General features: G+C 61.8%; 1 protein-coding gene across 1 annotated transcript in view; it reads right to left on the bottom strand.

The window, feature by feature from the left end:
• Positions 1-259: 259 nt before the first annotated feature.
• SFI1 (SFI1 centrin binding protein) overlaps positions 260-11,167 on the bottom strand; it is a 41,932-nt gene continuing 31,024 nt past the window's right edge. Inside the window, 15 exon segments of the mRNA XM_059676574.1 lie at positions 260-478; positions 554-665; positions 1,106-1,407; positions 2,579-2,792; positions 2,933-3,037; positions 3,722-3,981; positions 4,052-4,228; positions 4,372-4,446; positions 5,076-5,150; positions 5,524-5,684; positions 6,520-6,616; positions 7,927-8,029; positions 9,060-9,136; positions 9,563-9,658; positions 10,150-10,225. Of these exon segments, the coding sequence (XP_059532557.1) occupies positions 374-478; positions 554-665; positions 1,106-1,407; positions 2,579-2,792; positions 2,933-3,037; positions 3,722-3,981; positions 4,052-4,228; positions 4,372-4,446; positions 5,076-5,150; positions 5,524-5,684; positions 6,520-6,616; positions 7,927-8,029; positions 9,060-9,136; positions 9,563-9,658; positions 10,150-10,225 (2,035 nt within the window). The 3' untranslated portion in view covers positions 260-373.

Below are 11,167 nucleotides of genomic sequence, written 5' to 3'. Positions count from 1 at the left end.
CCATTAAATACAGGGAAGTTGCTGCTGTTGGTTCGGGGGCATATGCTGGAGGCAGAGGAGCCCTGGCACACTGGGTGGGAGGCAGGGCCGGTGCCTAGAAACCCTGTCCCAGGTGGTAGGCATGTGTCCTTGGGGAGCCACTGAGGTGGCCCGGGGTTCCCGTCTCCTGGGGACTCCGCATTTCTCCTGCAGGAGAAGCCATTTGAACTTTTTCAACTGTATCAGTAGCACAGTATTTTTGTATGAAAAAGCGGGAGACTTCTGAACAGTAATTCATGTAATTGCAACATTTTGAAATAATAATTTAAAAAGAACTCATTTTACTTTACATTCTGTTCCTGGAGGCAGGCTGAGGCCTCCCTGGCCAGGGCCTCTAGCACAGAGCCCGCCGCAGGGCCTGGACGCGGGCGATGCAGGCGCTGACGGGCTGGCGCCGGGCCTGGAGCTCTGCAGCCAGTTGCTGGGCCTGCAGCTCCACCTGCGGGCAGGAAGGGACAGCCGTGCTGAGAGGAAGCACAGCCAGAGCCCCTCCCAGGGGGGCCGGGGACCTCACCTCCTGCAGCTCTTCCTGCACCTGCTGCTCAGCCTCCTGGTCCTCGGGCCTGGGCTCCTCCCGGCTCAGCTCCAGCCACCGGCGCAGGCTGCTCGCTTGCCGCTGGTAGGACCTGAGGGTGAGACGCCTGCTGTTCGCCTCGGTGGCGCTCAGGCTTGGGGTGAAGCATGTGCTTCTGGTGCAGGGGTGCCTGTTCCTCCCCTGCCTCCACACTGTCCAGCAGACGCAGCTCGGATGGGCCCAGGGACCCCTTCCTGTCCCTCCATGGCTGCTGCTCATGGGGTCTCCAGCCTGGCCTTGGAGGCGCAGACTCTGGACCCAGAGCACAAGCAAGACAAGCCACTGCGTACTGCTGGCCCAGCTTTCACGTGGCCCAGTCATGTTTACTATGCTCAGCTGTGTTGCCCCCCAACCCACAGGTAAGGCCAACAGCCTCCTGAGCAGGACTGAGGGTAAAGGGGCCACCTGTGCTCCGGGGCTGGCAGGTGAATCGCCCCAGGCCCTGGCAGCACCCCCAGCTGCTCCCGTGGGCAGGGTGTTTGTGGGCCTCACCGGAGGCTCTGCTTCATGCTCTGGTAGTCCTGCAATTGCCGCTGGATGCTCTCAAGCTCAGCCTCCAGGTCGCTGTGGCCCAGGGCAACAGGACAATGAACTTGATCTTGACCACGTTCCCAGCTGGGCCCAGGCTGAATGGAGGGGACCCAGGCGCTGACAGACCTCAGGTGCACACCTGCAGTTTCAGAGCTAGGCCCACCTGTGACGGCCTCAGGAAGGAGCAGACAGGGGTCGGGGACACTGGCCAGGGATAGAGGGGCCTGGGGCATAAGGCCAGGGGAGGTCACCCATGCTGATGCCTGTAAAGGAAGATGGACACTAAGCAGAGAAGCTGCAGGAAGGCTGGGACAAGAGCCAAGGCTGCCCGCTGCAGGGGAGGGTCGAGGAGGCCCCAGGAGCTGGGCTTTGCAGTGTCCCGGCCCTGCCCTTCCTTCAGGGCTGACCCCAAGCACCCCACACCTTTGCAGTCTGGCCCACTCCGCCGAGCCTGGCTGAGCACCGCTCCAAGCAGCTGCTTCAAGCCTTCCTGGCCCTAACCCCTACCTGTCTCTAGGCTGTGGCCTTGTCTTTCAGTGAGAAAGTGACCAGAAGCACTTGTGTCCAGCCGCCCACCTACAACCCTCCTTCCCTCCTGGTGAGAGCAACGTCCCTGCCTGTCACCCTGCCCCTCAGCACTCCCGTGGCTCTCGAGACCCCAGCTCCTTGGGGTGGCCCAGCCCCAGGCTGTCTCCTGCAACTGAGCACTCCTGCTCTCACGCCTCCGTCCCGACCCGATTTCTATTCTCAACTTTGATCTCCAGACCAGACTTCTTCCCTGAAGGCCAGGCTCACAAGCCTGTTGCTTTATCTCAAATGTGACAGGTTGGACACACTTCATGCTTCACCCCAAATGGGACCCCAGTGTTCCTTCTTTCAGTGAAAGAACTCATTATCCCGAGGGATCCAAGCCAGCTTCCTTCCTTCACTGGCTGCAGACCCATCAGAGCAAGTCCTGCCTCTTCTGCCTCTCACCAGGGTCTTGGCCCAGGTCTGCTGCAGCCAGCACCTGCTGGGCGATCCATCACAGCAGCCAGCCAGCCTCTAGGGACTTCCCTCTCCTTAAAGCCAAACTTCCAGCAGGGCCTGCACAGCCCTCTGTGACCTGCAGTCTGTCTGCTGGTTTTGTCCTCTACTGGGACATGTAACCTTGGGAGCAGGGGCCTGGGCTGGGGGAGGTTGCCAGCAGGGAGTGGCCCAGGCCTGTCCTGCTCTGCTTGCCTCACCCCCTCCCTCCAATCCCGACCCTGACGGGCCTGTCCCCATGAGGTGGGACAAGCACCTGCATCACCAGGGTCACTCCTGTGCCCTCAAGCAGTGGCACCTGCACTTGGTGAATGAATGTGTCCCAGAAGCAACAAGTACAGCTGTGGCTGCAGCACCAAGTGCATGAGCCCTGAAGGATGGGAGCCCAGATGACCAGGGAGGACTCACCTCGGTGCGTGTGCCCACCCCACAGGGCATGAAGGAGGAAGGGGGCAGCAACTGCGGGCCTGTACTCGCCATGGGCACCAACTTCAGGCCAGAGGCACTTGGCAGGGCGCTGCCTGGGACCAGGACTGTCTGGGCCTTTTCCGAGAAGGGCCTCGTCAGGGAAGAGCCTGTGGGCGGGGCCAGGCCTAGGTCTGGCTCCCTCGGCGTCTCAGGCCTGAGCAAAGGGAAGACCGGAGCTGGTCAGGCCTCAGCATCCTCCTGAGGAGCAGGAAGGGAAGGGGGCCACTCACCCTCAGACCCCAAATCACACGCCCTGGATGGAAGCACCATGTACTTTGGGGGCCCAAGACCTACCCCCGTCCCCCGAGGCTGCCACCCCCCAGGGGCCTCTGGCTCTGCAAGGGCTCCAGCAAGAAGTTGGGACGTCGTGGCTGCTTCCTTGCGGAGCGGACGGCACTGCTGGGAAGAAACAAGGCCTGTTCCTCAGGCTGCCCAGGGGCCTGGGACTCTGTGGGGTAGGGGTCGTCATCCAGCCCAACCCCCCCAATCTTGTGGGGAGACTGCAGCCAGAGAAGGAGAGGCTCTTGCGCAAGGTTGACATGGGAGCTGGGCTAGGCCCGGGCCACACAGAAGCTCGGCATCTCCATGAAGGGAGCCTGCTCCCTCACCCACATCATCTCATTTGACCTCCAGCGACCCTGGAGATGCAGCTGCTTGTCCCACCTCACGGGGACAGGCCTGTCAGGGTCCGGCCCTGGTTAGGGTCGGGATTGGAGGGAGGGGGTGAGGCAAGGAGAGCAGGACAGGCCTGGGCCACTCCCTGCTGGTAACCTCCCCCAGCCTCAGGCAGCACGGGGCTCTCTGGGAGCAACAGCTATGGCAGCTCAGTGTGCAGCTATAGGGCAGGTGCCAAAGCATAGAAAGGGGTTCCCGAGAGGGGGGCCCCATTTCCTGGCTGTAAGGATCAGCGGGACACTGGCAGGCCTGGGGCAGGAGGACAGGGCTGCCCTCCTTTTGCTAACTCTTGCGCTTGGGAGGGACAGGTCCCGCTGGAGAGAAGGCTCCCAGTGTTCTCCCTACGGGACAGGCCAAGCTTCTGCCCCAGGTGGGAGCGGAGGGGCGAGGCGAGGGGTGGCTACTCACAGCTCCAGGAGTGGGGGGTCCCCGGCATCCAGGGCCAGGCTGCCCAGAGCGCCCTGTGTCCCACGAGGGGCTCGAGGCCTCCTGGTCTCCGGGGCGGCATCTCCAGCAGCAGCGCTGCCGTGGTCGGGAAGGGGGCCCCTGAATGTCACTCTCCTGCTGGGCACAGTGGAGGTGGGGGGAGGCGCCCGGCCAGGGCCCAGCACCTTCTGTTTCCAGAGCATGGCACAGCGGTGGACTGCCCGGTGGAGGCTGTGGGCCACCTGCAATGGCCTCTTGTCAGGTCATGCCATGCCCTGCCCGCTCCCCCAAGGCAGGGGAACCCGGGCCTACCTGCACCTGCTGCTGGGCATGCAGCTGCTGCCGGAGGGCCTTCATGTCCGCTGTGAACCGCAGGAGGCAGGTGGCGCCCTCCTGGAGGAGCTGCTGGTGGTAGGCCTGCACCGCCCGCTCCAGCCTCGCCTTCTTCCTCCTCCTCTCCAGGACGAAGCCCAGCCAGGCAGCCCACACCTCCAGGAGGGGGAGGAGGTGAGGCCCAGCTCTCCCTTTAGGACCCTCCAGGGGCTATGCCCACAGCCCACCCTGCCCTCCACCAAAGCACAGCGCTCCCCCGGGAGGAGCCGGGCAGCGGGATGCGGAGACCCAGTCAGTACCTTTGCCTGAAGCGAGAAGGCCCAGAGCCACAGGGCCCGAGCTGTGTCCCGCTGCTCCTGCCGCCTGTTCTCCAGCTACAGCCAGAAAGAAAAGATGACAGGGAGGCCGCCCCGTCACTCGCAGACCCCGCTCTGCCAGGGGCTGGATCAGGGAATGACCCTCGGGAAGGGCACGTGGGGCAGCACGCTGGGCTGCAGAAGCACAGGGAACACCTCCACGTGGCAGTCGGAGGCTCAGCAGGACGCTGGCACGTGACGGTTGGCGGAGCAGGGCACAGGCCCACCCGGCATTTTGCCAAGACCTCACTAAGACTTAAAATGCATCTCGTGCCCTGGCTGGTTTGGCTCAGTGGATAGAGTGTTGGCCTGCGGACTGAAGGGTCCCAGGTTCGATTCTGGTCAAGGGCATGTGCCTGGGTTGTGGGCTCGATCCCCAGTAGGGGGCATGCAGAGGCAACCAATCTATGATTCTCTCCGATCATTAATGTTTCTCTCTCCCCCCTCCCTTCCTCTCTAAAGTCAATAAAAACGTATTTTTTTAAAATGTGTCTCATGTTGATTTCTGGATATTCTCCTGACGTATTTTTAATGAGACACAGAAACAGGGCCCTGAAGCGGCTTGGCCGTATAGTCACGGGGGGACGGAAGCTGGCGCTGCCCAGCAATGTCGGGGAGCTCTGGGGCGAGGGCTGCTCGGCTCCCACCTGGTGCTGCCACTGGCGGAAGCAGGACCGGCTGAGTGTCTGGGCCCGGAGCTGGGTGCCCCGCCTCTGCAGCAGCTGGAAGAGAGGACACGCATGGGAGATGCTTCCAGTGCTACCAGGTGCCCTTGCCCAGACCACCCGGGGCAGCCACAGGTGAGGCTCCCCACCCAAGCGAATGGTTCTCCCACTGCCAGGTGCCCCGGCTCGGACAGGCCATGATTCCGAGTGAGCCAGGTTTCTCTTTCACCTGGAGAGACCCCTTTAACCTTGGTCCCCGCAGCCATGCCTGGAGGCTCCTGAACCGTGTGCCCACAGGACCTGAGACCACCCAGCACCCAACTGGTACTGTGCGTTCTGCAGAAAGGACCTTTCTTCCCCGGAAGCGCCCTCCTGGCCTGGGAGGCTCCACCACACAAGGGAACCGAGGCGGGGGCTGCCGCTGCCTCACCCTCTTCCTGACGCAGCCCAGGTGGTGCACTTTCCAGCAGGCCAGGCCCTGCAGCAGGAGCTGCTGACGGTAATGCCGCGCCGCCCTCTCCAGCTGGGCTCGCTGCTGGGCTACCCTCCGGCCCCGGGCCCGCCAGCGCCGAAACCAGGTCCTGAGACAGCCTACGGCAGGTCCGAGTCAGTGTGCTCTTTGGTCAGGTCCATATGAACGACTATGTCATGGGCAAAGCTGAGCGTGGAGAATGGAGGCGGCCCTGGGGGGCAGCGTTGGGGTGTCAGCCACACGGGGTGAGATCACCACAGATGGACACGCCTCTGAGGACAGCTCCGGGCACCTCAACAGCCGTGAGCACCGGGACCGGAGCCAGGCCTGCTCTCTGCTGGTGCGCCTGTCCCGTGGGCCCTCGAGCCTCAGAGACCACAGGTGTGCCAGGGCCCACAGGGCTGCACGAGCGCCTATGGCCCGGAAGGCCCTGGGCCCGACAGACGGCCTGCTCTGTGGGAGGAAACCGAGGCGCAGAGACCGGCGAGCAGCCGAGCCAGGCAGGGCCATGGCCTGCATTCTTTCTATGTCACCAAGTCTCACTTTCTCCTGCTGATTATTTTACTTGGGATTTTTCCTTTCCTCAGGCCCCAAGAGAAGTGTCTTTCAGAGACAACAGAAGAGGGTTGATACCAGGGCACTGATGCCAAGATAGGGTGCCCTCCAGCACCCACAGGCGGGGCAGGGAAGGCTGCACTCACGGGCCTGGAGGCCAAGCGTTAGTACTAATGCCGACACTGCCTGGCCCTCATGGCACCCCGAGACGCAGGGAGCATTGTCCCCACTTTACAGATGGAGAAATGGGGGCTCCGAGGACGGGCCCAGGTTGCACAGCCAGCATCTGCAGTGCTGTTACCTCAGCAACAGGAAACCCACACATGAGGAGACAAGACTGCAGGGCAACAAGCGTCCTGGGTCCTTCACACCCTTCCCTCAGCTCCAGGGCCCGCTTACCCTTTGCCAGCACCCGCTGGGCCTCCCGGAGGGCACAGTCCGCCCGCTGCCGGCGGTAGATCTGCACCGCCGCAGCCTCCCGCCACCGGGTCAAGACCTGCGGGCAGACGAAGCGCAGAGGGGCGGTCACAGCGTGTCCGACTTCCTGGGGACACTGTGCTCTGCTGGCAGCTCCTCGGGGAAGGAAGCCAAGCAGCAGACATACGGCGCTGCCACACGTTCCCGGAGGCACATGCCACCCACAGGCAGGCAACAGGGGAGCCCTGACCTCAGGGGCGGCCTTCCCTACCGAGAGTTAACCGTCACCCTGCGCCATGAGGAGGCGAACGGGCTTCCATTCTGATATGGAGACTGTACGTCACGCGTACGCTTCCTATAGGAAGTCACAGTAGTAGAACACTTTGAAAAGTCGTCGAACATCCAGGGGACACCTGGTGCCTGCTCCCCAAATGATCACAAACTCCATTCACCCCAAAAAGGCCATAAAGCCAAGCAGAGTCCTGACCCTCCCTCCAGGGCAGGGGACCCGCATGCCGGCCTCCGTGCTTTCCTGAGAACAGCCTGGGCCGGACCGCACATCGCTCTCCACTGCGGACGTGTCAGAGTTGTCAGGAGCTGCCCCTGCCAGGCCTGCCAGCTGGGCTCCCGCAACCGCTTCCTTCTAAAGCGTCCCTGCGCCCAGGGCCACCTGTCACTTGAGTCCCTTCTGTCTTGTAACAGGTCATCTTCCCACAGCCACATCCTGCCACACACACCCCGCCCCCCCCCCCACCGGCCCCAGCATGTGAAACCAGGCCCCACCTTGTGGCATTTGGGGGCCACTTCCCACCGATGACAACCAACAGCCTCACATTCCTGGAGGCTCTAGGCCAGTGGTCCTCAACCTTCCTAATGCCACGACCCTTTCATACAGTTCCTCATGTTGTGGTGACCCCCAATTTCATTGTTACAAATTGAACATAATTAAAGCAATGATTAATCACAAAAACAATATGTAATGATACATGTGTTTTCCGATGGTCTTAGGTGACCCCTGTGAAAGGGTCGTTCAACCCCCAAAGGGGTCGCGACCCACAGGTTGAGAACCGCTGCTCTAGTTATCCCCTAAGTCCCCCAGCCACAACACCTGTGAGACTGAGGAGCAGGAGCGAGTGTCCTCTTCACTCAGATGGCACCGTGACTGCCAGTCTGTCCCGTGGGAAATCCCACACGTGTGGAAAGTACTAGTTGTGACACAAGCAGCTTACTCACTAGGTGCTGTTCTGTTTTAATGAACACTGGCTCATAATTCAATAAACAGAAAGCCCGCCTGCTCACACGGCGAGGACGTTACCCCGTTTTCTAGTTCCTTGTTCAGTGCGAATCCCTGGCACCACCTCCCACGCCACTGCCTTGCAGAGCCCTCACCTTGAGGCACAGGCCCCTTCGGTAGTGAGCCCTCGCTCGAGAGGTTTTCCTTGCTTCCTCCACGCAGGCCGCTGCATTCTCCCTCCAGCGACGTAACACAGACCTGCAGGCGCACAGGACGGGGCGGGGCGGGGGACACCAGTGTGGAGAGATGGGGTGAGGTTCCTGGGAATCGCTGCTGGTTCCGCAGCCCCCTCCCACCCTCAATCAAGGACGCCCTCTGCCCAGAACATTTCCCCACGGGCGTGTTTATGTTGACTGGGACGTGCGCCCCACGGCTGCTGAGCCCTGCCCTGTGCCAGGATGGGGCAGCCCTGGGGACCATGCGATGGACAAGACCAAAGGCCACATCCTCGCACATGTGTGAGCTCCAGGGAACACAGCGTTGTAACAGGTGATGACAGGACAGGAGAGTCATGCTGTGACCCAGGAGTCAGTGCAGGGCTCCCTCCCCATGCCATACTGTCTGGGGAGCTGAATGGACATACAGGGCCCTGAAGGAGGGACAGTGATGTTTAAAGTCCCCAGGCCCCTCACGCACAGGTGGCCTGACACAGTGTGCAGTGAACAGACACAGGAGGAAACGGAAGGGCAGACGGAGGGAGGCCTGCGGTAGGAGTGAGTTCAGAGCTTGGCTTAGCAGGACTGGAGGACGGGCTGGGGGACTGGCACTGAGCAGTGCAGGTGACCAAAGGCGTCCCAGACACAGAGGGTGCTGGCAGCGAGAGGTGCCACGGGGAGTCAGGGAAAGGTCTGGAGAGCCAAGCAGGGAGGCCACTGACTGGGAGCTGAGAGGCCACGGGAGCCATCGCAGCCTCTGGAGCAGGAGGTGCTACACTGGTGCCTCCTTCAGGCCTGAGGTGGGAGGGGGAGCGCTCAGAGCAGGGCACGCGGGGCCCTCAGACACGCAGGTGAGCTGCTTCCCAGGGGCCCGGCCCTGCACGTAGCAGGGGCTCTGGGCACAAGGGGGGAACCGGTGAACGGAGCGCTGGCTGTGGAAAAGCCAGAGCTACGCTGTGAGCTGCACGTGGCAGCCAGGCCCAGCCTGTGCCTGCCCCGGACAAAACTCTCCAACCTGCCTGGTCAGGAGCCTGGCCCCACGCTCGGGCGGCCCGGGATGCCGGGAGACTCACCGCAGCAGCTGCCTCTGGTGCTGGCTCTCCCTGGCCGCCACCTCTTGAAGGACGCTCCGCACGCGGCTCTGGTAAGCCTGCAGGAGACCAGGACTGGAGGCCGCCCTGGGCCACAACTCTCTCCATTCCCAGGCCGTGGGGGTTCTCCATGCCGAGCTCACACCCACCAGAGGGGCGGAGAGGCCACAAGGCCCCCGCTGGGAGACCACCCGACAGTAGGGCGAGGACTGTCCCCCTCAGCCTCACCCACAGACCCCTGGGCTCCTGGGCACAGGCCACTCTGAACAGAAGGCTGGCGTCTAGACAGCCCCTGTGTTTACTTTTCTGGTTTGTGTTTGCTGAGCGAGGAGGGAAGGACTGAGCCCTGTGCTGTAAGACCCCGTCCAGGACACTCGCTCTGGTGGAATGACTGCTCTGAGGGGCAGGAAGAACAGGAAGGGAAACCGCCTTCAGGGTCCCCCTCTCCCAAGGCAAGGGGGCGAGGAGGAAGCAGCAGCGCCTACCCCCCAGGTGTGCAGCGCCCGGTGCAGCAGGGTGTGCTGGTGGTGCAGGTCTGCGCGCATCAGCTTCTGCTGCTCGGCGCCCCACAGGGTCAGGCACTGCGGACAAAGGCCCGGCCAGAGGGGAGGGCCGAGGAGGGCAGGCTCAGCTTTGCCTCCAGGTACACACAGCTTGGGTGAGCTGGGGGAGGGCAGGACACCTGGGAGGCCCGGCTCCCCCATCTATAAATAGGTACCATTAGAGGTTTTGCGGGGATCAATGGGGCCAGGTCCTGACTTGGGTAAATGCTCCGGCAATGTGAGCGTGAATGTTTCTGCCCAGAGCAGGGTACCTATCATGGTTAGACCAGGAATTTCAGGCTCAGGGAGTTCAGGTAGGAACAGCCCAGCGCATAAGAAAACAAGGACTTCTGAGTCTATCATCTTGGAAGGCCACGTTCACGTTTTCATCTGCTGCCCGGCCCCACCCCACGCTCAGAGGCCTGCGGTCTCAGAGGGACGGGGGATGAGTCCATCCTGTGGCTGAGTCACTGACGCCCAGCTCCACCTGTCCCCAGCCACACGGGGGTGGCGCCTGTGCCAAAGCTTACCTGCCTCCACCTGTGCCAGGCCCCGCGCAGGAGCCGCGCTGAGAGGAACGCTGCAGCCAGCACCCCGCCCGTCTTCCTGTGCGGAGAGAGTGGGCACTCAGTGCTGCAGCCCAGCCCGCCAGGGCCCAGCTGAGGGTGCCCCTCACACTCCCTGGCTCCTGCCTAGTGGTTCTTAAATGTGGGGAGTCAAGCTCCACTCTGAAGAACGGCCAAAGGACTTGGGCTCTTCACCCAGGAGCGTGCACGTGTGATCACGTCTTTGCAGACGACCTCGCGGGGCTCCAAGTACCACCGAGGCCTAGTCACGTGCAGGAGGCGCCATGTGGCCGAGCTGAGTGGGGGAGAGCCTCACAGCCCCAAGGGGATCCAGAAAGGCCTGAAGCAGGACAGTGCCTGCAGTGCGCCCACGGGCTCTGTCCCCACTAACCACGTGGTAGGCAAAACCTGCTGCCCGTGGCCCTGGCTACAGCTCTGCTCCGTGCTGGGGAGGGTCCATGATTCCCAAGGAAGCCCGTTAATCTGTCCCTTGGCCACAGTCACTTCACATGGGCGCCAATCAGCAAGCAGGGTGCGCCCACGCACAGGACCCAGATGCACAGGCACATGAGGGTCCTCTCACCACAGCCCTGGTTGTGCTCAGACTGTTTCAGGTTGAATTTTTGGAACTTAAAACCAGAGTCTAGGCCAGTGATGGCAAACCTTTTGCGCTTGGCGTGTCAGCATTTTGAAAAACCCTAACTTAACTCTGGTGCCGTGTCACATATAGAAATTTTTTGCTATTTGCCACCATAGTAAAACAGAAATTTATATTTTTGATATTTACTTTATATATTTAAATGCCATTTAACAAAAATCAACCAAAAAAATGAGTGCGCGTGTCACCTCTGACACGCGTGTCATAGGTTCACCATCACTGGTCTAGGCTAACGTGACCGTCTGGCTGGGCACTCAGATCTGACAGTGCTGCTACTACAACCAAAGCTGGTCTGAGCCTGGACGGTGTGGCTCAGTGGTTGAG

Source organism: Myotis daubentonii, chromosome 19 (assembly GCF_963259705.1).
Source record: "Myotis daubentonii chromosome 19, mMyoDau2.1, whole genome shotgun sequence".
Lineage (NCBI taxonomy): Eukaryota > Metazoa > Chordata > Mammalia > Chiroptera > Vespertilionidae > Myotis > Myotis daubentonii.
The sequence above is the reverse complement of the archived record's forward strand: the minus strand, read 5'-3'. Positions and strand labels throughout refer to the sequence as shown.